The sequence below is a fragment of the Megascapheus bottae genome, chromosome 16 (genome assembly GCF_031878675.1).
Source record: "Megascapheus bottae isolate mThoBot1 chromosome 16, mThoBot2.hap1, whole genome shotgun sequence".
Taxonomy (NCBI): Eukaryota; Metazoa; Chordata; class Mammalia; order Rodentia; family Geomyidae; genus Megascapheus; species Megascapheus bottae.
The window spans coordinates 38,419,107-38,445,280 of record NC_143524.1 but is presented as its reverse complement, the minus strand read 5'-3'; the positions used below and the strand labels follow the sequence as shown (position 1 = coordinate 38,445,280).

General features: G+C 41.5%; 2 protein-coding genes across 6 annotated transcripts in view; both read left to right on the top strand.

Moving 5' to 3' along the window:
• Ipo7 (importin 7) overlaps window positions 1–9,391 on the top strand; it is a 52,016-nt gene extending 42,625 nt beyond the window's left edge. For both annotated transcript variants that reach the window (XM_090348173.1, XM_090348174.1), the window contains 6 exons: window positions 2,702–2,797; window positions 3,264–3,484; window positions 3,777–3,982; window positions 5,168–5,374; window positions 6,829–6,945; window positions 7,755–9,391. In XM_090348173.1, the coding sequence (XP_090204299.1) occupies window positions 2,702–2,797; window positions 3,264–3,484; window positions 3,777–3,982; window positions 5,168–5,374; window positions 6,829–6,945; window positions 7,755–7,852 (945 nt within the window). In that variant the 3' untranslated portion in view covers window positions 7,853–9,391. The remainder of the gene's footprint in view (window positions 1–2,701; window positions 2,798–3,263; window positions 3,485–3,776; window positions 3,983–5,167; window positions 5,375–6,828; window positions 6,946–7,754) is intronic.
• Window positions 9,392–17,841: 8,450 nt separating this feature from the next.
• Window positions 17,842–26,174, top strand: part of Znf143 (zinc finger protein 143) — a 39,476-nt gene continuing 31,143 nt past the window's right edge. For 2 of the 4 annotated variants that reach the window (XM_090348169.1, XM_090348168.1), the window contains exon 1: window positions 17,980–18,061. Coding sequence is in view for 2 of the 4 variants with exons in the window: in XM_090348171.1 (XP_090204297.1) it covers window positions 17,859–18,065 (207 nt within the window). In the remaining 2 variants the exon portion in view is untranslated. Of the gene's footprint in view, window positions 18,066–26,174 lie in introns of all 4 variants that reach the window. The other 2 variants (XM_090348171.1, XM_090348170.1) reach the window with 2 other exon arrangements.

The window sequence follows — 26,174 nt, the reverse complement described above, 5'->3', positions numbered from 1 at the left end:
CCCCAGGACTGACAAAGTCTGAGTTGTTGGCTTTTGTGTGTGTTTGTATTGGGGGGGGGGGGGTGTTTGAATTTAAAGGCCTGAGCAGTGTCTCTGAACTCTTTTGCTCACCATTGATGTCCTGTCACTTTGAGCCACAGTGTTACTTCTGGTTTTCTGGTTTCTTTGGAGATAAGAACCCCATATCCCTTCCTACCCAAGATGGCTCTAACCACCTGAGTGTCTAGGATTAGAAGTATGAGCTACCAGCGCCCAGCTAAAATCAATGGTTGTGAGTCTTGAACTCTGGGCCTGGGTACTATCCCTGAAGGTTTGAGCCACAGGGCCACTTCTGGTTTTCTGTTGGTTAATGGGAGATTAGAATCTCATGGACTTTAGTACCCTGGCTGGTTTTGAACTGTGATCCTATAATCTCAGCCTCTTTAGTAGCTAGGATTACATGCCTGAGCCACAAACTCAATATAATTTGTTTAATAAAATTAGGGAATGATACTTTTTCCTTCAATTGTATGTATGCTTGGGGAGACAAATATTTGAATTGGGATTTATCAATATAATGGATATAATGTTTGGCGGCAGTGTCATAATCTGAGCTACTTTGGAGGGAGGTTGAGGGATACTTTATCACAGGAGCTCAAGGCCATCTTGGGTGATATGCACTAGAGATTCCCTTCACCCTTCCACATTTCAATTTTAAAAGAAAAGAAAGAAAAATGGTTTTGCCTAATCAAGCTCATAGATAGCTAATTCTTCACTAATATCTTTGCTTTCTGAATACTGTCAATCATCTAGTTATTTATTGCCAATTAACATACTAATATTAATATTTCAGAAGTAAAAATATACCCATACTATCACTTTGGTATCATTTATATGGTTGTAGTTTATTTATTTTCTGAGCACTATCCTTGGGTTTTCTCTTCTTTTCTTCTTCCTCCTCCCCCATTCCCCCCTTTCTCTCTTTTCTTTCTGGATCATGGGGCTGGAACTCTGGGCCTGGTTGCTGTCCCTAATCTCTTTACCTCAGGGCTACCACCCTACCCCTGGAGCCTGGAGCCTCAGTCCTACTTCAAGTTTTCTAGAGGTTAATCTGAGATAATCTCATCCTGAGCTAGCTTTGAACCTCCATCCTCAGATCTCACCCTCCTGAGTAGCTAAGATTACAGGCATGAGCCACTGTGTCTTGCTACATCTGGCTTTTTTCTATGTATGTAGTACAGATGAATCAAACCCATGTCTTCATACATGCTAAGCAAGCACTGTACTATACTATTAGACCAAACTCTTGGCCCCTATAATAGTAAGTTCTTGTTTTTTTCTTGCCAGTCCTGGGCTTGAGCTCAGGGCCTAAGCATTGTCCTTGGACTTTCTCAAGGCTAGAGCTTGACCACTTGAGCCTCAGCACCATTTCTGGCTTTTTTCTATGTATATGGTACTGAGAAATTGAACCTGGGTCTTTGTGCATGCTAGGTGAGCCCTTTACCACTAGCCCAAACTCCTGGTCCCGCTAATAAGTTTTAAGTAACAAGTTGATGTTATTTCTATAGGCAAACCCTACCATAAACTTCCTTAGTTTGTATATGTGTGTGTGTCAGTGTGTCATGGGGCTTGATCTCTGGACCTGGGTGTTGTGGAGCTCCTCAGCTCAAGGCTAGCTGTCTACCAATAGTAGCTAGGATTACAGGTATGAGACGCTCTTGCCCAGCTTTCTTACACCTTTTTACATAAAAACCAGATGTCTTGCAAAAGTGGAGCTTATTAGATAAGGAAGAAAATAAAAGAGACATGAGAGAGGGAACAGAAAACACAACAAGAAAGGAAATGTGGCTTGGTGAGGTGGCCCACATCTGTAATCCTTGCTACTCAGAAGGCTGAGATCTTAGGACCAATGTTCAAAGCCAGCCTGAGCACTTGAGACTCTTACCTCCAATTAACCTCTAGGGAAAAAAAAATAGGAAGTATACTTAGCTCAAGAAAGGGTAGGATAGTAACCTAGAGCTGAAGAGCTCTGGGACAACACCCAGGCCCAGAGGTAGGGCGGTAGCCTTGAGCTGTTGAGCTACAGGATAGAATACAGGCCCTGTTCAAGCCCCATGACCCACCAAAAAAAAAAAAAAAAAAAAAAGAAAGGAAATGTGGTCCTGGAGTATAACCTAGCGAAAAAATGCTGTCCTAACATGCACGAAGTCCAGGGTTCAATTTCTCAGTACCACATACACAGAAAAAGCCAGAAGTGGCACTGTGGCTCAAGTGGCAGTATATTAGCCTTGAGCAAAAATGGTCAGTGCCCAGGCCCTGAGTTCAAGCCCCAGGACGGGGGGGGGGGGGGGGTCTGAAATGTACTCATTACCTGACCCATATAGTTGTATTGCCTGTGTAATAACAATAAAGTAAGTTAATTATTAAATCAACTTATGAGCCAAAAAAATTAGAGGGTTTGGAATGTAGCTCAATGGGAGCTACTTGTCTTCCATCTATAAGTACCTGTGTTCAATTCCTTTTGTATGAGTCTGTAAATATGCAAAGGAAATTATTTCCAAAGTTTCTTGAGGCCTTGTTGGAATTTAATTTCTGTGCTTTTGAGTTTTTTTTTTTTTTTTTTGGCGTAATTTACAGAGGAGTTATAATTGCATTCACCAGGTAGTAGGTACATTACTTCTCACACATTGATACCCCTTCTTATGTTTTTGTCGATTTTTAGGTTCTTACAGGAGTTGCAGGAGAAGATGCAGAGTGTCATGCTGCAAAATTGTTAGAGGTCATCATTCTGCAATGCAAAGGGCGTGGCATTGACCAGGTCAGTAAGGCTATGTTCATATTTGAGGCTTAAGAGATAATCTTTCTATACAATCATTGGGGGAGGAAGCATTCAGTATGCAATCTATACAATATATTCTATACAATATAATCCTGGTAATTTTTATAAATGTCAGTGTAAAATTTAACAACACTAAAAATGATCATGCATTCAATATGTATAGAAATATGACAATTCTTCAAGGTAGCTTGAAGAATTCCAATAGATTCAGTAAATGAAAATTTTGAATGTCTGAATAGGAACATTGGGATTTGTAAATGGTGAATCTTAGTGAAGACTTAATTACGCCAATGTTAGCTTTTCTTGTGCAATGCCCTCAATTAAATATAGGTCACCTAATGGGGCAAAGATTTATGCAACAAGTTATATAACAAGTTAATATGGGCAAATTTCATTAGATACCGTTAATTACAGTTTTGAAATACTTTGGATTCTTTCTTTACAGTGCATTCCCTTATTTGTGGAGGCAGCATTAGAGAGACTGACAAGAGAGGTTAAGACAAGTGAACTTCGAACAATGTGCCTGCAAGTTGCAATTGCAGCTTTGTATTATAATCCACACCTACTACTCAATACCTTAGAAAACCTACGCTTCCCTAATAATGTTGAACCAGTTACAAATCATTTTATTACACAATGGCTTAATGATGTCGACTGTTTTCTAGGGTAAGTGAAATAAAGAGGGTTTGGTAATGTGGCATAGTGGTTGCGCTTGCCTAACATGCATGAAGCCCTGGGTTTAATTCTTCAGCACCACATAAACAGAAAAAGCCAGGTGTGGAGCTGTGGCTCAAGTGGTAGAGGGCTAACCTTGAGCAAAAGAAGCTCAGGGACAGTGCCCAGGACCTGAGTTCAAATTCCAAGACTGGCAGGGGAAAAAAAGTGAAATAAAGTGTACTTTTATGAGGGGTTCTTCTTATTTTAATAAAATAAAGGAAAATTATCTTATCTTTTTTAGGCTTCATGATAGAAAGATGTGTGTACTGGGTCTATGTGCTCTTATTGATATGGAACAGATACCACAAGTTTTAAATCAAGTTTCAGGACAGATCTTGCCAGCTTTTATTCTTTTATTTAATGGATTAAAAAGAGCATATGCCTGTCATGCAGAACATGAAAACGACAGCGATGATGATGATGAAGCTGAAGATGATGATGAAACTGGTAAGGGATTTTGTGATGGGAAAGTACAAAACATGCCTGGTTATATATACTATTAGGCAGAACTTATTTCTGGCCCACTCTCTCAACAGGTCTATGATAATAGCCAAATGCTATTCAGTTTGTTAATTTATAGACTGTCTTCTCACTATGTTCAAGGAGGCCAAGATCTGAAAGTATGGCTCAAAGTCAGCCTAGACAGGAAACTGCTGTGAGGTCTTACCTCTAATTAATACTAAAAGGCCTTGAGTGGTAGAGTACAAAAGCCCAAGCCTAGAGTTCAAACTCCAGAGTCATGTGCACATCAGTTTCTCCCAACATTTAGAGCAGTTCCTTAGCATTATGGTGTGTATTCAATAAATATTTGCTCACTTTATATATGCTTGGCACTGGAGAGCCAAATATAAATAAAAGCCAGGTACAGTGATAATTTTGTGGTTTTATAATTAGGGTTTTTGGTTTTATTTTTTGGTTGATTTTGGGGCTTAAAGTCTGTGCCTGAGCGCTTTCCCTGAGCACCTCAGCTCAAGGCTACCACCCTACCCTGGAGGTACAGCCCCATTTTCCATTTTCTAGTGATTAATTAGAGATAAGAGTCTCACCTTCTTTAGTGCCCATAGTGGCTTTGAATCACAATCCTCAGATCTCAGCCTCCCAAGTACAGGGTACCTGCTAATTAGGTATTGTTGTGCTCCTTGTTATATATCAAATTAGGATAATAGTACCTGTCTGCCACTTGACAGTGGTTTTTAGAAATCATAGAAGACTATAGGTGTGGTTGCTTATATCTGCAGTCCTAGCACTCAGGAGGCTAACAAAAATAAACTTTGAATCTAAAATAGGGTTTATAATGTAATTCTCAAAAATTAGAAGTTCTATGGATTTTTAAAAAAAATTATGAGTATTTAGTTTGATATGTGTACTATACAGTCCAGTGGAAAGCAAAGGCAAGAAAGTATCAAGATACTTGATCCTACATCAAATCTCTAGCATTGCGAATACATTAAGTATTGGAGATGTAGCTCAGGTTTGGAATACAGTGTCTTTTTATGGTAAAGTCTGTATTTAAATACCAGTTCTTGAAACATTTCTTGAACTTCATGGTTTCTAGTTTTTACTGTAAGTGTTGAGATGACTGCCACTTTTGTAGTAACAAAATATCTCATTACTGGTCTTATGACTTTGCAGAGGAACTTGGGAGTGATGAAGATGATATTGATGAAGATGGTCAAGAATATTTGGAGATTCTAGCCAAGCAAGCAGGAGAAGATGGAGATGATGAAGACTGGGAAGAGGACGATGCTGAGGAGACAGCTCTGGAAGGCTACTCTACAATCATTGATGATGAAGACAACCCTGTTGATGAATATCAGATATTTAAAGCTATATTTCAAAGTAAGTCGACTCACTGGCAGAGCCATTTCATTGAACAAATCTTATTTAGTGTTACTTAGGCCTATTTTTCACTAAAAAGACTAGGCCAAGCTGGCTTTTTAACAGAATCCTAGCTACTGAAGAGGCTAAGATCTGAGGATCAAGGTTCAAAGCCAGTTCAGGCACCTGAGACTCATGGCTCTAGGGTAGGGCTGTAGCCTTGAGCTGAAGATCTCAGGGCCCGGCCCAGGCTGAGTTCAAGCCCATGACCCACAGAAAAAAGAAAAGAGTCTGTGTGTGTGTATCCTAAGACTTGAACTCAGAGCCTGTGTGCACAGAACTTCTTCTTTGCTCAAGATTAGCACTCTACCACTTAAACCACAGCCCCACATCTACCTCTTTGGTGGTTATTCATGGATAAATGTTTCATAGACCAAGATCTGAGGATCTCAGTTCAAAGTGAGCCTGGGCACGAATGTCCATGAGACTTTTATCTCCAATTAACCACTACAAAACTGGAAGTGGGGCTGTGGATCCAGCGGCAGTGTTGTAGATTTGAGCTGAAGAGCTTACGGACAATGCCCAGACCCAGAGTTCAAGCCCCTGTACCATCCCCCTCAAAAAGAAATTTCTTTTAAGCCGGAGTAGTGGCTCACGCCTGTAATCCTATCTAATGAGGAGTCTGAGATCCTGAGGATCAAGGTTGAAAGCCAGTTTAGGGGGAGACATTTTAGGATAGTAGCCTTGAGCTAAAGAGCTCAGGACAGTGCCCGGGCGAGTTCAGGCCCATCAAAAAAACAAATCTTAAGAATTTGATCTGTATTTTAGTTGATTTAACTCTGAAGCTTTGTTTATTTTATTTGCCAGTCCATAGGCTTGAACTCAGTCCTGGGGCACTCTGCCACTTCCAGCTTTTTCTGTTTATGTGATACTGAGGAATCAAACCCAGGGCTTCATACATATTAGGCAAGCATTCTACTATTACTAAGCTTCATTTCCCAGCCAATTGTGAAGATTTAGAGGGAGTTAATTTTATTCCTAAACTCTTCTTTCTTCTGTAAATTGATTTTGAGGCAGAAGGCAAACTGGAATTCTTTTCTTTTTTTTCTTTTTTTTTTTTTGCCAGTCCTGGGCTTGAGCTCAGGGCTTGAGCACTGTCCTTGGACTATCTCAAGGCTAGCACCCTACCACTTGAGCATCAGCACCACTTCCGGCTTTTTGCTATGTATATGGTACCGAGGAATCGAACCCAGGTCTTCGGGCATTCTAGGCAAACACTCTACCACTAGGCCAAACTCCCGGCCACAAACTGGAATTTTTATCCCCAATACCTTTCATTTGAAAAATTCTTTCAGGAATATAAAATAGAGCAGAGAATTTCAGTATTCTATATTTGTGAATTAGGGGAACAAAGTAGAAAGGAACTATCAACTTCTGTTGTTAATGCTGTTTTCTCCTGTTTTGTTTCATTCCAGCTATTCAGAATCGTAATCCTGTGTGGTATCAGGCTTTGACTCATGGTCTTAATGAAGAACAAAGAAAACAGTTACAGGACATAGCAACTCTAGCAGATCAAAGAAGAGCAGCTCATGGTGTGTTAGTGAATATAACCTCTTTTTTTTTTTTAATATAAGTTAATACTGACTTTGTAAATTTAACTTTAATTTTCTTGGCTATTCCTGGGGCTCAAACTCGGGGCCTGGGCATTGTCCTTGGATACTTTTTGCATTTTCTGTGTATGTGGTCTGAGCAATCGAACCTATTACTTTGTGCATGTTAGATGAGCACTTTACCACCAGGCCACCCTCCTGGCCTGTAAAGCTTTAAAATTATATATGGGGGCCTGGAGTTTGGCCTAGTAGTAGAGTGCTTGCCTAGCATGCATGACGATCCAGGTTCAATTCCTCGGTACCACATACATAGAAAAAAGTCGTAAGTGATGCTGAGGCTCAAGCGGTAGAGCTCTAGCCTTGAGAAAGTCCAAGGACAGTGCTCAGGCCCTGAGCTCAAGCCCAGGACTGGCAAAAAAAAAAAAAAAAAAAAAGAAAAAAAGATAAAATAAAATTATATATGCAGGGGTTTACTATTGAAAGTATGTGGGCTATATGCGTAGTTAAGTGAAATTGCTTCTTACTGTAAACTCTCTGAAGCAGCAAGAATAAATTAATACAAAGGTTCATAGCTAATCCAATTAATAGCACTTAAAAGAATGACCTTAAGTACTGGAGTATTGAGTTGTTGCTATTGTATTTTTTGGATCTAATATCCACATATTTATATAAGGCATAGTTGCTTTCTTTTTAGTATAGTGAACACAACGTTTATGATATACAACAGATTGTCTTTTGTAGTACATATTTGGAATTGAACAAAGACTGAAAGGTTTTTATTTGTTTTCTAGAATCCAAAATGATTGAGAAACATGGAGGATACAAATTCAGTGCTCCAGTTGTGCCAAGTTCTTTTAATTTTGGAGGCCCAGCACCAGGGATGAATTGAGTTTCTCACTTCCTTTCCTGCTGTGTGATTGTAGTGAAGAGCTTGTGTTCCTCCTAGTAGTGGTTCCAGAACTGGTTCATGTTATCTATTCTAAACTAATGATCAATAGATGGACAAGAAAACTCCAGGAGGTGGGACCTGATCATGCGACCTGGCACTGGAAGAAAAACCAGAGGGATTGGGGTAGGGGAAACTTGGGGAGGGGGAATTTTCTTTATTTTTTGAAGAAAGTAAGATCCTGACTCTGAAGCTTCAAATGACACTGTGGAAATCTGAAACAAGAGGGGATGTCATGAAGGCAGCTTTTCTTTTTCTGAGGAAAAAAAATAGGCATGGGCTACAGGACTATTTAAAATGTCTCATTTACAGTATAAAGCTCAAAGGTAGATGTAATTTTTACACCTATGAGTATTTGTCCGATCTCTGTCTCTTCCTTACCATTGGGTAACCTTTATATGTAAATATGATAAGGTAATCTGATAGCCTTATTCATTCTTCATCATTTTTGTTCATCAAAGATTGTTCCGTGTAGATTATTGGACATTTATTGTAGCACTACATAACTGATTTAAAAATCTGTAAATGAATTAGCACTTTCATATTGAAACAAGCCTGCTAGCCTATGTATAAAAGCAAAAATGTTTGCTGTTTATAAGAAGGGATATAATGGGGTGGGGGTTGGGGTAATTTCAGGTTAATTATTAATTTAAAAATGAACTAGCAATTTTGTACCTGGTGACTGTGGTGCACTCACCTCTGATAGTGACTTGAATTCGGTATGTAAAAAGGGGTTAGTGATATTCATTGCTGCTAAAAATTGGCAACTCCCTCTGTGTCCTTCCCTCCCCCCCTCCTTTAAGTTCTCAGTGTACAAGTGGATATTTGGATATAAGACCTTACTGTAACAAATAGGAAAGGTAATATCTGAAGCATGTAAATTGGATATATGAAGTTCTACTCTTAAAGAGTTGATCTTAGAATATGGCTAAACATCTATATATGCAATCTATTAAAACAACTTAATTCGGCTATTACGTCATGATTTGATTGCACTTTTGTTCTTAATTATATCTCCTCCCCATTGGCCTGTTTTTATCCTGTATAAGTGTACAAAATACATAGTTAATTTGTTTTTTTAAGCCTGCCTATTCCCCTTTCTCCATGTTTTCTACCCCTCTTAAATTGTGGTATCTGATGTTAACTACTTAGGCTGAAGGCACATGGTTCCCTCCATAAACCACTATTGATACCACTGCAAAAACAAGCCAGCAACAATACAGGTAGGGAGGTTTGGTTGCTTCCCTCTCTTCCTAACTGCATGTTCAAAAGTAAGCTTTGACTGATCTTAAACATCTGTAGGATGACTCATACATTGGATTATTTTTTATATACATGTATACACAAATATTTCAAATTGAAAGCAACATCTCAGTGGATTCAAAACTACTACATGCTGTTGTCTAAAACAGATTAGAAAATTTATAACTGTAAAATGAAATGCACATATTGATATTTAAAATGCATAATTAAGAAAACTCATTGGTGTTGTGTTTTTCTTGTATACCAGTAATTTAGCCACTGCTGTTGGCACTGTTTGGTTTTCTATTTTAACATTGAAGGAGTGATATTATTTCCTATATTTATGAATTTATTACTAAAATCTTGGGGAAAAATAAGAAAAAAAATGTCTAAAATGTGTGGTTGAAAACTGTTAATCAAGTGTGTTTCTACTCCCTTTTCCCCCAAAGTTGGACACCAAGTGTATACCTTAGGTTGCTTTAGGGGATTTCACAAGTCTATAAAATCAGTAAAATAAAAAGGAGTTGTGTATTACAACGTTGTCTACAGAGTGGAGCTCTGAATACTATTGACATTCTGGTCTTAACTTTTTTGTCCCCTTATATCTAGTCTACTTTTTAAGATTTCAGAATTCTGCTATTTGAAAATTCCAATTTTCACATTGTTACTGAAAAAAAAAAACATCTAATAAAGGTTTTAGTTATTCCCATGTTCAGAACGAAATTTCCTGTTTTCTGAAATTTTGTTTGAAGGAAATGTGTACTGGCATGGGTGAGAAGGAAGGTTTGTCTGTGTCATAATCCAATTTAATCTCTATAAATACAGATTGAAACATCTTAATGTTTAAATCGTTTCTAATATATCAAACACATCTTAATTTTTTTTGTCAAGTGTAGGACTTGAACTCAAGGCCTAAGCACTGTCCTTGGACTTTTCTTAAGCCTAGAGGTTTGCCACTTGAGCCACAGCACCACTTCCAGCTTTTTCTCTATGTATGTGGTACCGAGAAATGGAACCTGGGTTTTTATGCATGCGAGGCAAACACTCTACCAGTAAGTCAGACTCCCGGCCTCAAATATATCTTAATTTTTTATATATATATATATATCTTAATTTTTATATCTAAATTTCTTTTTTTTAGGCCACTGTCCCTGAACTCTTCTCAAGGCTACCACCCTACCCTTGAGCCAAGCCCCACTTCCCATTTTCTAGAGTGTATTTGAAAATATGAGTCTCAGGTCTTTTTGTGCCTGGGCTGGCTTTTGAACCTTGATCCTCAGATCTTAGCCTCCTATAAGTAGCTAGGATTTCAGGCATGAACCACCAGCCAGGCAACTTAAATTTCTTGTAGCTCTTAAGTCATAATGCTTGGGTTTGTAGGATATGGTACAGTACTATTTGTACATAATTAGTTGTACATAGACTTTTTTTTTTTTAAGCAATGAATTCTCACTTTTTCTGCCATGCAAACGTTTTCACTCCAATATAAGGCAGTGGCTGGTTTACTTAGGGGAGAAACTAGAGTATAGAGTAGGCTGCTGCTAACCGCAGGGGTAGCCTTTTGAAACAAACATGACAAAAGGACCGTAAAAACTGCATTAAATAGGTACTGGTGGCTCATTCTTGTAAATAGGAGACTGAGATCTGAGGATCTTGGTTCAAAATCATCCTGGACAAGAAAATATAGGAGCTGTGGCTCAAAGGAAGTGGTAGAACTATAGTCGTGGGCACAAGTGCTCAGGGACACCACCCAGGCTCTAAAGCCCTGTGAACCACAATAGGAGGGAAAAAAAACTATGTTGTTACCTTATGTATGTGTTAAGGATATACAATAATTAAAAGAAAATATACTTTTAGATGTTTGTAAAATGAATGAGAATTACATTTAAGTATTTGTGATCTGTTCATTCTGTTTTGGCTGGAAACGCCAGAAGTGGAATTGTGGCTCAAGTGGTAGAATATCAGCCTCATCACAAAAACAGTTGTCAGTCCTGAGTTCAAGCCCTAGGACTACCATAAAGTTTTTTTAAATGGAGAGTAACTTTTCATGGTCCTCTTCTTTTTTTTTTTCCCCTTTTTGTCCAATCCTGGGGCTTGAACTCAGGGCCTAAGCACTGTCCTTGGGTTTTTCTCAAGGCTGAAACTCTGCCATCTAGCTATAGAATCACTTCTGGCTTTTTCTATCCACTAGGCCAAACTCATAGCCCCTGGATTACCATTTTTCTTTTTTTGGTTGAGGGAGTAGTCCTGATGCTTGAGCTCAGGCCATGAGTACTGTCTGAGCTTTTGTGCCCAAGGTTAATGTTTTTCTACTTTGAGCCACAGTGCTGTCTACAACATTTTGGTTTTTAAGGAGCTAAAATTCCAGCTACCTGGTGGTGTCCACCTGTAATCCTAGTTATTCAGGAGGCTGAGATCAGAGGATCTCAGTTCAAAGTCAGCCTGGGTAAGAAAGTCCATGAAGTTTATTTCCAATTCACCAGAGAAACAAGTGGAGATGTGGCCCAAGGATACAGCACCAACCTTGAGCAAAAAAGTCTCAGGAGCAGAAGTTTCCTGCCTGAGATTGATTGCATTGAATCATAACCCTCAGATCACTTAAGTCATAGCACCACTTCTGCCTTTTTCTGTGTATATGGTATCAAGGAATCAAACCTAGGACTTCATGCATGCTAGGTAATCACTCTACAGCTAGGCAACACTCCCAGTCCATGAACAGAATGCTTTTTATTTATTTATTTATTTATTATTTCCCAGTCCTGGGGCTTATACAGCACCACCTCCAGCTTTTTTTGTATATGTGGTACTAAGGAATTGAACTTGGGACTTGAAGCATGCTAGGCAAGCACTTTACCACTAGGCCAAACTCCCAGCCCCACACTGAATGTTTTTTTGTGCCTGGACTGGCTTTGAACAGTGATCCTCAAATCTCAGCTTCCAGAGTAGGATTTCAGGCATGAGCCACCATCAATAGGATGTCTTGCACACCAGCTATTTTTTGATAAGGTCTCATTAACTTTCCTGTATAGGCTAGCCTGGAACATCAATCTCCATCTTTGCTTCCCAAATCAGCTAGCATTACTGGCATAGGCCATCAACACTCAATGTTTTGTTTTTTGAGATGGTTCTGGCTCATCTACCTAGGTGAGCCTTGAGCTCAAACCTCCTGCCTCAGCTTCCTGAGCATCTTCACAGTTGCTCTTTAAGCAGCTGATGATCCAACAAAGGTCCCTGGTTTGCATGGCAAATCCTCTGCTACTGAGTTACATCCCATGTTCAAGGTATTATTTGTGTGTGAATGTGTGAATACTGGGGCATGAAATCAGGCCTAGATCCTGTCCTTTAGCTTCGTTCAGTACTAGTAATCTACTTGAGCCACAGTTCCACATCCAGCTTTTTAGTGGTTAATTGGCCATGTGAGTCTCATGGAATTTCCCTCTGGGGCTGGCTCTGAACTACTACTTATCTTCAGTTATCAGCCACTTGAGTAACTCATATTAGTTACGGACTAATAACAGTCTTCCCAGTTTTTTTTTTTTTTTTTTTGCCAGTCTTGGGCTTGAGCTCAGGGCCTGAGCACTGTCCTTGGACTTTCTCAAGGCTAGAGCTCTACCGCTTGAGCTTCAGCACCACTTCCAGATTTTTTTCTGTGTATGTGGCACCCAGGAATCGAACCTGGGTCTTCGTGCATGCTAGGCAAGCACTCTATCAGTAGGCCAAACTCCAGGCCCTAAAAAATTGTTTTGTGCTCACAAAATAACATGAGGCCTGGGAAAGTGGTAGGGATACAGTGCTTGCCTAGCATTCATGAAGTACTAAGTTCACTTCCTGAGTAACACAGAAATAAAATACTACACGTGGCACTATGGTTCATGTGGTAGAGCAAGAAGCTCAGAAACAGTGCCCAAGTCCTGAGTTCAAACTGCATGACTGGATAAAAAAAAGAGCTTGGCACTGATGGCTCATGCCTGTAATCCAGGCTACTCAGGAGGCTACAATCTGAGAATCGAGGTTCAAAGTCAGCTCTGGTAAAGTCCATTTGACTCTTGTCTCCAGTTAACCACCAGAAAACTGGAAGTGTCTGAATGTGGTACAGCACTAACCTTGAGCTAAAGAGTTGACAGTGCCCAGGCCTAGCTAGTTCAAGCCTACCTCCCCCCCCCCAAAAAAAAATGACATGGGTTTATTTCAAATTAGGATGATTTTAATTATAAAGGTATCTCGATGAAGGGGAAGCCTAGGGATTATTTTTTAGTACTAAGTTCTTCAGTTTCTTTTTATTTCCTTGGTGGTTTAAAATTTTGAGATCCTTCTTTGGCTGAGTGTTGGGTTATAGGAGTATGTGTTATCCTTTAGACTAAAGTTAAGGGAAAGGGGCCGGGAGTTTGGCCTAGTGGTAGAGTGCTTCCCTAGCATGCACGAAGACCTGGGTTCAATTCCTCGGTACCACATACATAGAAAAAAGCTGGAAGTACTGCTGAGGGTCAAGTGGTAGAGCTCTAGGCTTGCGAAAAGTCCAAAGACAGAGCTCAGGCCCTGAGCTCAAGCCCAGGATTGGCAAAAAAAAAAAATAATAATAAAAATAAAGTTAAGGGGTAATTCATTTTTTGCCTGTTCTGGTGCTTGAAATTGGGAGCACTATCCTTGGACACTTCTTTGCTCAAGGCTAACTCTGTCACTTGAGCCACATCTGGCTTTTTCTGTGTATGTGGTACCAAGAAATTGAACCCAGGGCTTCATGCATGCTAGGCAAGCACTTTACCACTAGGCTATGCTTCTGTCCCTACCAAGCAGTAATTTTTTTTTTTTAGGTTGTGGGGCTTAAACTAATGCCTTTATTTTTTCTGCTTAAATATTGCATTTAACTTTTACTGTAAGAGGCATTAAGAATTTTAAGACCTGACCAGAGTAGCTTAGAAGCTACTCCGAAGGCTGAGATCTGAGGATCAAGATTTGAAGCCAGCTCTGGCAGTAAAGTCCATTTGACTCATCTCCAATTAACTATCAGAAAACTGGAAGTGGTGCTATGGCTCAAAGTGGTAAGGCACTAGACATGAGCTGAAGAGCCCAAACCAAGAGTTCAAACCGTACAACTGACAAAAAAAAAAAGATTTTAAGAAAGTAACACACAGCTGCTCATGAGTAAGCTAACTACTTGAGGCTGAAATCTGAAAATTAGGGATCAGAGCCAGCCCATGGAACTCTTGCCTCCAATGAACCATACGGGGTTAAAAGGTGGAACTGAAGCTGCAGCTCAAGAGATAAGAGTATATGCTCTAGCCCTGAATTCAGGCCTCAGAACTGGCCCAGAGTTATTTCATTCCTGGATTACTGTGCAATTTATTGGTGTACTGTAGACTAGCCACAGGGCTACTTCCTGCTTTTTCTGTGTATATGGTTTGGGGGAATCCAATTGAGGACTTTGTGCATGGTAGGTGGTGAGCACATTCCGTCTCCTGACCCAACTTTTATTAAGACTCCAAAGGAACACTTTAAAGATTTTCATTAAACCCTGAGATCCAGAATGTCAAATGGTATGTCACTTTGAGTGTGGAAGGTAACTTGGATTAAATGAGTTTTCTAGATATAAGAGGACTCAGCTCTTGATCCAATATTTCCTACAAGACTGGATAGTCATCAGATCTCAGTAGCTAGGATTACAGGCATGAACCACTGTGCCCAGGCTAAATGTATTTAGTAAGTAATCTTTTATTCAAAGTTTTAAGAGGCTCTTATGAAAGAAAGACACAAAGTGACCAGCTGTGGAAATGTTTGCCATGCCATTTACAATAAAAACACCCAGGATTCTGTTTTGTTTGGCACTCACACACAGACATAGCAATATAATAAAAAGGAAGGTCAATCCTCCCCCTCAAAAAAAAAGAGTGGATAGACAGAGTGCTTAAAAACTTCTATAAATCATATAGTGGAAACTAGGAGATAGGAAAACTTCAAGGATTTGTACAGCATCACTGACAGGAACTGTGCTATGTTTGTCATTCTATGACATTCTACATTATATCTATTCTCCCTGTAACTGGGAAATGGGTGGTAGGTTTTACCTTACCAACAGGTGCTGAGATAAATGAGGCATCTATACCCACAGCTTCTACTGAAACAAACTTTTTGGTCAGGTGTAGTGGTTCACACCCTTGTAATCCTAACTACTCAGAAGGCTGAGATCTGAGGATCAAGGTTCAAAGCCAGCCAGGCACAAAAGGGCCTAAGACTTATTTCCAATTAACCCCTAGAAAAGAAGTGGGGCTTAGCTCAAGGATAGGGTGGAAGCCTTGAGCTGAAGAGTTCAGGGACAAAGTCCAGGTTGTGTTCAAGCCCCATGAGCCACAATTAAAAAAAAAAAAGAAACCAAAAACTTTTGGTTTTCAATTCTTTAGTGTTTAATGGTGGAGAAGACCTAGTACATAAAAAAGTCACCCAGGAATCTTCTCCCACAGATAACAGCTTTTAAGTGTTTAACGCATCAATGTAGTGGTATAGGTCTACAATCCCTGAGGTCTGAGGATATGGTTTCTAGTTACGTCAGGCAGAATTCTGATAGCCTCCAACTTCATTTCACTAGCAAAAATGTACTGGAGGTGTACTGTAAGAGAAAGCGATAAGCAATTACGGCCTAAAATAAAAAAAAACACTTTCATAAAGCAGGCATGGTGGCTCACACCTGTAATCCTAGCTACTCAGGAGGCTGAGATCTGAGGATCAAGGTTTGAAACCAGCTTGGGCACAATAGGACCTGAGACTCTTATCTCCAATTAAGGACTAGAAAACGGGAAGTGGGGCTTGGCTCAAGGGTAGGGTGGTAGCCTTGGGCTGAAGAGCTCAGGGACAACCCCAGGCCAGGGGTAGGACAGTAGCCTTGAGCTAAAGAGCTCAGGGACAGCACCAAGGCCGAGGTCAAGCCCCATAACCCACAAAACAAAACAAAAACCCTTTCATAGTTTCCTAGGGTTAGGAAAAGTGTGGAGATTATTAAGGCAAATGTTCATTGCTTCAAAAACTAAAATTATCTTCTAAATGAAGGCATTTATTTTATTTATTGCCAGTCCTGGGCTTGAGCTCAAGGGCTGGAGCACGGTCCTTGGACTTTCTCAGGGCTAGAGCTCTACCACTTGAGTCTCAGCACTTACTTCCAGCTTTCTTCTATGTACATGGTACCGAGGAATCGAAACCAGGTCTTCGTGCACGGTCGGCAAGCACTCTACCACTAGTCCAAACTCCAGGCCCCAAGGCATTTTAATCTTAATTATATATTCAATATGAATATGACAGAAAATTTTATTTAAGAACTAATTGTGAAGACCGTGAAAAGAGCAAAACCTTTACGTTTCAATCCAATGTAATCACCTAAAAAATAATCAGAACTACTTTAAATATTTTGATGTGTCCAAACTATTTTCTTTCACATGGAGTGTAAATATCAAAAGTAAAAATTTAATAAAACAGGATTTTGGTTTATAATAGAGCACTTGCCTTGCATGCATGAAGCCCTGGGTTCGATTCCTCAGAAATACATATTTAAAAAAAAGAAAAAGGACTAGGTACAATTAGTGAGTGTTTACTGAATACTTCCAGAATTGCAAATTGTATGGAAAAAGGTTGAGTTGAGAGAAAAAAGACAGTACCACCCATGCCATAACCCTCTTGTACCTACTCTTGCTAGGTTTCAGGATTCCCAATATTCTTCCCATGGTTTAGACTTCTTTTGTGTGGGTCATGGAGCTTAAACTCAACCAGGGGCTGTCCCTGAGCTCTTCAGGTCAAGGTTATCGCCCTACCCCAGCGCGTGGGCGCTGTCCCTGAGCTCCTCAGCTCAAGGCTACCACCCTACCCTTGAGCCAAGCCCCACTTCCCGTTTTCTAGAGGTTAATTGGAGATGACAGTCTCAGGTCTTTTTGTGCCCGGGCTGGCAGCCTCCTGTGTAGCTAGGATTACAGGCGTGAGCTATCATGGCTCGTCCGTTTCGACTTTTTATTTCACGACACACAAAAGGGTGAGAACATACAAGCCCAGCGACAGCATCTCAATCGACTTCAAACTCAAGAGCCAAAAGAAAATAAACGCACGGAAGCACCCGCATCGTCTCCCTGCGGAGTCCAAGCCCCTGGCCGCCGAGCTGCCTGGCTCCGCGGGAGTCGCCCCGGAGACCGAACCATCACTGTCCCGCCAACTGGTCCTCGTTATTCCCGGCCGGCGACGGTGGAAGCGACGGCACGCCAAGAAGCCGGTTCCCGGCACATGCCAGCTCCCGGCAAACCACAGCCCGAGACCGAAGGCCTCGGCCCGCTACTGGGAGTCTCCGGGGACCGAGCAGGCAGCGCAGCACGTCTTCTTCCCTCCCGAAGAGACAACATCCGGCCACCGCGAGGCCAAGGCCATCCGGTCTCCAGAATGTGCTCCATCAAGCCCACCGGGAGCTCCCAAGCTGAGTTCTCGCCCCTTTGGGGAAAATGGCGCCCGTCACTCTTTCTCCCTCCCGGGTAATCACAAGGACCAGCCCCCCACCTTCGTTACAAGATGGCGACTGCCGTCCGGGCCCCAGAATCGGCATAATTCACGTCTTAGTGAAGTGGTGTTAGGCTGGGACGAGCCGTTCTGCCAACCAGTCAGACGCAGAAGCTTGGATTCTGCACTTCGCGCGAGCCACTCAGGCGCTGGCGGGAAGGCCCGGCTAGGATGACGTGCTGGGCTAATGGAGTTTCCCTTGGCGTCGCCTGAATTTGGACCAATAGGAAGCAGGAAGTATTCACTGATTGACATAATGACAGCCCAATGGAAGCTGGGGGCGGGCCTCAGACTTCCTATGCGAGTTGCGGGGCCTGGGGGCCGGGCGGCTGTTTCCTGTCCTGGTGCATGGTGGTCGGACGAAGGAATTGTTGGAAAATTTTCTCGGAGGTTCGTATATAAATGTGTTTTTACCCAGTGTGCATTATTCTTCGCCCGGCCGCCGCCCTCAACGCGGCGGCGCGGGCCCACTTGGGCCTGGGCTCTGGCTTCCCGCTTCCTAGCCTGGGCTTCAGGCCTTGCCGATTCTACGGCCGCCTTAGTACGGCGCCTGAGCAGAAGCGGAGTTTATTAATAACCCCAGCCGCCACTCTTGGGCGGAGGAGCTTTCCTCGCTGCCGACGTCCCCCCCACCCCCCCAATCTGGTCTCCGCGCTGCGCCCCGCCTGTTCCCCTCCAGGACCGCCAAGGGGAGGGAGTGGGGAGGGTGGAGTCCTCCGGAGCCTTACGCCGCCTGACCTTCGTGGGGAGCGTGTCCCCAAGCGCGCCGAGTCGGAGCGTCTCCGTGTGGGACGCCGGGGCCACGGTTAGCGCCCGGCCTCCCAGGGCGCTGGCTGCTGGTCTGGCCCCGGGCCCGCCTGGGACCCCGTCTGCACACCGCTTCAAGAGTTTCCCCCGCGTATTCGCGGGCGGATCTCTTAGTTTTCCTTGTGTTTTGTCTGTTATTTTTTAATTTATATAAAAAAATCCCTAACATTGAAAATCGGAAGGTAACAATTTATCTCACCCCCCCCCATTTTGGCCCAAGAGTGTAATTTAAGACCTGAGCCAAATTTTTGTTCTTGTCGATCTTGCTTCCCCCCCCCCCCTTAAATTTCCTCTTTTGTTACACGAAGTATTTTAAAGTGGAAGAAACAAAAAACTTGCCAATTACTTGTTTTAAATTAACTGCCTTTATTTTGGAAACGTCGTAAAATCAGCAGAGTCAGTCAGTGAGAAATTGTTGATCCTAGGTTATGATTGACTTTATCCTTAATCTTACTAGAAAATACTATGTTCTGTACTTCACAAAAGACAGTAATACTGAATACCGGTTTGGGCCAGTATATACTTTTAAGTTCATTTATGAGGAAATTTCCTCAAAGCACCAACAATACGCATAATCTTTTCCTGGGGAATTCTGACTATTTTGAAAATACTTAAAAATTTAAAGTCCCACCACTTTAACTTCTTAAAAGTAACAGCTTTATTGACAGAATTTACATACCTTAATACATTATTTGATCTTAGATAAATTTTTATATATTCAGAGTTGTATATTTCTTATCAGTTGTATTTATACACAGTCAACTTTAGAACATGTTTATCACTGCCCCACCTACACTTTACACCCCTATTTCTTCCCTACCCTTAAATTTGCAGATTTATGTGTTTTTCACATTTCAAATAAATAAAATCATATAGTTTGTGATCTTTTTCAGTTGGCTTATTTTGCCTAGCTTGATATTTGCCAGTTCGTGTTAGTACTTCATCAGTGCTTTAATTTTTCCATTATACATAGGGTCATAGCACATTTTATTTACTCATTAATACACATATGGATGTTTTTACGTTTTTGCTATTAGGCATGTTTCCAAAACAAGCTTTCATGTGACATAGGTTTTATGCTTCTTGGCTATATATACTAAGAAAGAAGATTGAATTGTAATTCTACATGGGGACTTGGGGCTTGAACTCAAGGCCTGGGTGCAGTCTCAGCTTTTTCAGTCAAAATTTGCCTTCTCCCACTTGAACCCCAGTTCCACTTGTAGCATTTTGGTTGTTAATTGGAGATAGTCACATGGATTTTCCTGCCCAACCTGACTTCAAACCTGAATCTTGAGATCTCAGTCTCCTAAGTAGCTTATAGGAGTGAGCCATCAACATTATATTGAATTAAGAAACTGTCAGTCAAAACCGGATACATTGGCTCAGGCCTGTAATTGTAACTACTCAGGAAGCTGAGATCTGAGGATTAAGATTCACAGTCAGCCTGGGCATTAAAGAAGGGGAGACTTATCCAGAAAAACAGGAAGTTGGACTGATGCGCCAGGGGTAGGGCGGTAGCCTTGAGTTGGACACAGCGACCAGGCCCAGACTTGAAGCCCCATGACACCCCCCCACACACACACACACATACTGGTGGCTCACACCTGTTATCCTAACTACTCAGGATGCTGAAATTTGAGAATAGTGGTTCAAAGCCAGCCCAGACTATCTCCAATTAACCACCAGAAAACCGGAAGTGGCACTGTGGCTCAAGAGGTAGGATTGTAGCCTTGAACTGAAGAGCTCAGGGACAGCACACAGACCCAGAGTTCCAAGCTCTAGGACCACACAAAAAGAAAAAAGAGGGGCTAGAAGTTTGGCCTAGTGGTAGAGTGCCTGCCTACCATGCATGAAGACTGGGTACCTTGGTACCACATATATAGAAAAAAGCTGGGAGCGGTGCTGAGGCTCAAGTGGTAGAGCTCTAGCCTTAAGAAAGTCCAAGGACAGTGCTCAGGCCCTGAGCTCAAGCCCAGGACTGGCAAAAAAAAAAAAAAAAAAAAAACTGCTAAACTTTTTTTAAAATTTAATTTTTGCTTGAACTCTGGGTCTGAATGCTGTCTCTGAGCTCCTTTGGATCAAGGCAACTGCTCCATTACTTGATCCACAGTGCCACTTCCTGCTTTTTCTGAGTAGTTTATTGGAGATAAGAATCTCATGGACTTAGCCTGGCATGGTGACACCTACCTGTAATCCTAGCTACTCAGGAGGCTGAGATCTGAGGATCAAGGTTCAAAGCCAGCCCAGGCACAAAAGGGCCTGCTGACTCTTACCTCCAAATAATCTATAGAAAACAAGGAAGTAGGGCTTGGTTCAAAGATAGGGCAGTAACCTTGAGCTGAAGAACTTAGGGACAGTGCCCAGGCAAAGTTCAAGCCCCTTGACCCACCAAAAACAAAAGAATCTCATGGACTTTCTGATCTGGACTGGCTTCACACCAGTCTTCAGATCTCAGACTCCTGAGTAGTGAGGATTAAAGATGTAAGCCACTGACACCCAACTACTATCGAACATTTTGCACCATCTAGGGAGGAAAATTGGTTGCTAATACTTATTATTCTTTTTGCTCATAGCCATGCTAGTGGATATGAAGTGTATCTTGTGGGTTTAACTTGCATTTCTGTGATAGCTAGTGATGTGCATTTCACCAGGCATTTATTGGTTATTTGAATATCTTCTAAAAATGTCTATTGGGGAGCCAGGAGTTTGATGTGGTAGAGTGCTTACCTTGCATGCACAAAGACCCAGGTTCCATTTCTTGGTATTACATACATAGAAAAAAGCCGGGGGCTGGGAGTTTGGCCTAGTGGTAGAATGCTTGCCTAGCATGCACGAAGACCGGGTTCATTTCCTTGGTACCACATACATAGAAAAAAACCAGAAGTGGTGCTGAGGCTCAGGTGGTAGAGCTCTAGCCTTGAGAAAGTCCAAGGACAGTGCCCAGGCCCTGAGCTCAAGCCCAGAACTGGTGCAAAAATAAATAAATAAATAAATAAATAAATGACAAAAAAAAAAAAGCCAGAAGTGGTACTGTGGCTCAAGTGCAGAGTACTAGCTTTGAGGAAAAAGCCCAAGGATAGTACTCAGGCCCTGAGTTCAAGCCCCAGGACTGGCAAAAAAAAAGTCTATTTAGGTGTTTTTAAAATTTTTGTTGTTTTTTTTATTGTTATAAGGGCATTGTACAGAAGGGTTACAGTTACATAAGTTAGGTAAAAAGTACACTTGAGCCACAGTGCCACTTCTCATTTTCTGGTGGTTAATCATAGCTAAGAGTCTCAGGACTTTAGTGCCAGAACTGGCTTTGAACCACAATCCTCAGATCTCAGGCTACTGAGTAGCCAGGATTATAGGCGTGAGCCAATGTGCCTGGCATCATTTTCTATCTTTTTGTACTTTGTTTTTCTAATGAACATGTTTTCACCTCAGCGTCAAACTATTAGCATTTTGGCCCTGAGTCTCAAACACTTGTGGCCTGAATCCTAAACATGCATTTAATTCATCTCCAAGAGTCCCCAAAGTCTTAGCACTTTCAGCATTGCTTAAAAGTCCAACTCCAAAGTCTCCTAAGTCTCCAAGGCAAACTATTAGCAGTAAGCTGTTATGTATTTCCAACTTAAAATGGCGAGACATTCTCATACCAAAGAAGAGACTGGAAAAGTAGTGAAGAAGAACTAAATCAAAGCAAGACTCACATCTATCACACAAATATTAAATCCTAAACTTTGTATCTAGTGCCTGGAGTAGATGGTGAGCTCCAGAGTCTTTAGGCAGACCTGACCCTACTATCTTGTAAGTTGCAACCCACATGGACTCTTTCTGGGGCTGCTGCTTGTGGCTTTCCTCTGTAGGTGATCCACAGTCCTGGAATCCCTGTTACACTTTTGGCTTCAATAGATCACCCTCTCAGGGACTAGCCTGCTGGGAATCAAACCTTAGTATTACACTGCCTGGTCTTTCTTTTGAAATTGGGGTGAAATGATCTATGAGATGATTCTTTTGCACTCTGCATTCTTGCAAAGCACCATAGTCTATTGCTGGCTTAAACAGTAATTGGCCCTTGGCTGCAGCTATGTCTGAGAGGTTGAGAATGGTGAAATGAATCCTGGGGGAAAGACTTCTAGACAGCTCTATGGGAGCAGGTTGCCCTAGTTGAGCTTTCTCTTCAAAGGAAAGCCTTTAAAGAAATGTACAAATTGTGGTGGGAGTTTGGTCTAGTAGTAGAGTGCTTATGTAGCATGCAGGAAGACCTGGGTTCAATTCCTCGGCACCACATACATAGAAAAAGCTGCTTACGTTAGTGTTTGAATAAGGACTTAGGTTTTTGCCCAGGCTTATCTGGACCTCAGTCCTCTATTTAAGCTTCTTCTGTAGCTGGGATTAAAATGTCTATCTTTGTACCTGGCCTACTTAGTATGAAGAACATGAATGTAGTAACTGATTATTCTTTTTTTTGGCCAGTCTTGGGCTTGCAGTCAGGGCCTGAGCACTGTCCTTGGGGTGGGTTTTCTCAAGGCTAGAGCTCTACCACTTGAGTCACAGCACCACTTCCATCTTTTTCTATATATGTGGTACCAAGGAATCGAACCCAGGTCTTCATGCATGCTAGGCAAGCACTCTACTGCTAGGCCAAACTCCTGGCCCCTCTGTTTATTCTTTTACAACTAGGCAAAGAGCATCCTGCCCCCTGAGTTCAAGCCTCAGTCTACCCACCAAAATAAAGAGGGAGGAGGTAGAAACACTTATGGGTATAGAAATATAAAGTGCACTTTTTTTTTTGCCAGTCCTGGGCTTGAACTCATGGCATGAGCACTGTCCTTGGTATTTCTCAAGGCTAGAACTCTACCACTTGAGCCACAGCACCACTTCCTCCTTTTTTTATGTATGTGGTACCAAGGAATCGAACCTGTTTTTGTTTGGTTTTGTTTTTTGCCAGTCCTGGGCCTTGAACTCAGTGCCTGAGCACTGTCCTTGGGGTGGGTTTTCTCAAGGCTAGAGCTCTACCACTTGAGTCACAGCACCACTTCCATCTTTTTCTATATATGTGGTACCAAGGAATCGAACCTGTTTTTGTTTGGTTTTGTTTTTTGCCAGTCCTGGGCCTTGAACACAGTGCCTGAGCACTGTCCTTGGGCTTTCTCAAGGTTAGAGCTCTACCATTGGAGCCACAGCACCATTTCCAGCTTTTTTCTATATATGTGGTTCTGAAGCATCGAACATGGGTCTTCATGCTTGCTAGGCAAGCATCTTACCAGTAGGCCAAACTTCTAGCCAAAGTGTACATTCTTTTTTTTTTTAATTGCATTTTATTGTCAGGGTGACAAATATAGGGGTTACAGTTATATTTGTCAGGGAGTGGGTACATTATTTCTTGAACATTGATATACCTTCCCAGGTTTTTCTCCCACTCTCCTTTCCCCAGTCTCTCCTCATCATCTTATCACAGGAATCATTAGTCCAGAATTACTATGAGAATTCAAAGTGTTCTTCAAGCTAATCTCAAGTGAACATGTAGATATTTCTAGAATAAGATTAATCTATGAATTATTAACATTTACCATAGCACATTAGACAAATGTTTCATAGCAAAAAAAAAAAAACCCAAAATAAAAGATTAAGCAAAAACAGATCTCAGATCTCAGCCTCCTGAGTAGTTAGGATTACAGGCATGCACTATTGGCCTCCAGTACCTTCTAGTTTGCTAACAGCTGAGAAAATGCTAAAAACAACACAAAGTATACATTCGTTAATGTACATGTTTTACATCATATCATGTTGCTCTGTCTCATTCATTCATTCATTCATTCATTATATTGCTGAGTAGAATGCTAGTACTCACCATGCACATGACCATGGATGGGTTCGATTAAGGGAAAAAAAGTAAGGGTGAGAAACAGAGGCCAAGAGCATGGCCTAGGGTAGAGTGCTTGCCTAGCATGCACAAATCCCTGGGTTCAATTCCTTGCTATTTCATACACAGAAAAGAACAGAAGTGATGCTGTGGCTCAAGTGGTAGAGTGCTAGCCTTGAGAAAGTCCAATGACAGTGTCCAGGTCTTGAGTTCAAGCCCTAGAACTGGGAGATCAGGAGTGGGGGTGAGGGGAGTGTGCAACAGATATAGCCTGAAGTTTTCCCACTGTCCTGTGGTGTTTCTCATTTCCATTCACCTACTCTGCTCACTTGGCACTCTTTCACTTGTGTCACACAACTAAACTTGCATTTGTCATCTCTTTGTAAGGTTAAAGGGAACAGAATCGCTGGCAGACTTATAGATAGTAAGTCTGATTGAGTCGTGATAGTATAGGTCCATACTTTTAGTTGATTTTTTTTGTATTTTTTGGTCAATAGTTCGTGTTAGCTGGGCTATAGTGTCTTTTTTTTTTTTTTTTTTTTTTTTGCCAGTGCTGGGCTTGAGCTCAGGGCCTGAGCACTGTCCTTAGACTTTTCTCAAGGCTAGATAGAGCTCTACCACTTGAGCTTCAGCACCACTTCCAGCTTTTTTCTACGTATGTGGTACCAAGGAATCGAACCTGGGTCTTTGTGCATGCTAGGCAAGCACGCCACTACTAGGCCAAACTCCCGGCCCCCTATAGTGTCTTATACCTGTAATCCTACCCACTCAGGAGGCTAAGATCTGAGGATCTCAGTTTAAAACCAGCCCAAATGTGATTTTTTTTTTTTTTTGCCAGTCCTGGGCTTGAGCTCAGGGACTCAGCACTGTCCTTGGGCTTTCTCAAGGCTAGAGCTCTACCAGTCGAGCCACTGCACCATTTCTGGCTTTTTTCTATGTGTGTGGTACTGAGGAATTGAACCCAGATCTTCTGCATTCTAGGCAAACACTCTACCACTAGGCTAAACTCCGGCCCCAGATGTGATTCTTAATCTCCAGTTAACCACTGAGCACTGGCAAGTAGAGCTGTGGCTGAAGTGGTAGAGTATATCCTTGAGTAAATAAAGTTCAGAAACAATGAATGCCCAGACTGGCATAAAAAGGAAAAAAAAAGAATGAAAAGAATGTATGTTAAACTCCGCTGGGGACCTTTTTAGTTTTGTTTTAAATTTACTTTATTATTATAGAGGTTTGTACAGGGTGGGTTACACTTACATGAGTCAGGGTAATGAGTACTGTGTCATCTATTGCTGGAGAACTTTTTGAAATGAGCTTGCTTATTAGTTGAGAATCTCAAAGACACAAGTTAAAAAAATACACTAGGAAATATCTATTAGTAAAATGCTTAGTTTGTTATTATCTTTAACTACTTGTGCAAAAGGGTTTCAATTAAGCTTGCCAGTTTGTTACAATGCATCTTAATCAGTGTCACCCATCTATCACCTTACCCCACATGTATTCCAACCTCACCCATTCCCTCAAGTTACCTAGTTTCATTTTCACAGAGACATATTCAATACTATGACAGTATTCATCCCTTGTTTCTTTTATCCTCTCTACCCTCCTCCCCTTAAATCCTCCTTTCAACCTTCTGGTATACATTTTGTTAAACTGTCAGTTAACTATTCAAAGGAGTTACACCATTAGAATTGTTAGTAAAGAGGCAGGCAGGATGGCTGGCTTGCACCTGTAATCCTAGCTACTAAGGAAGCTAGATCTGAGGATCGAAGTTCAAACTCAATGCAGGCACTAACATCTGTGAGACTCTTATCTACAATTAACCACTAGAAAAGTGGGAGTGGGGCTGTG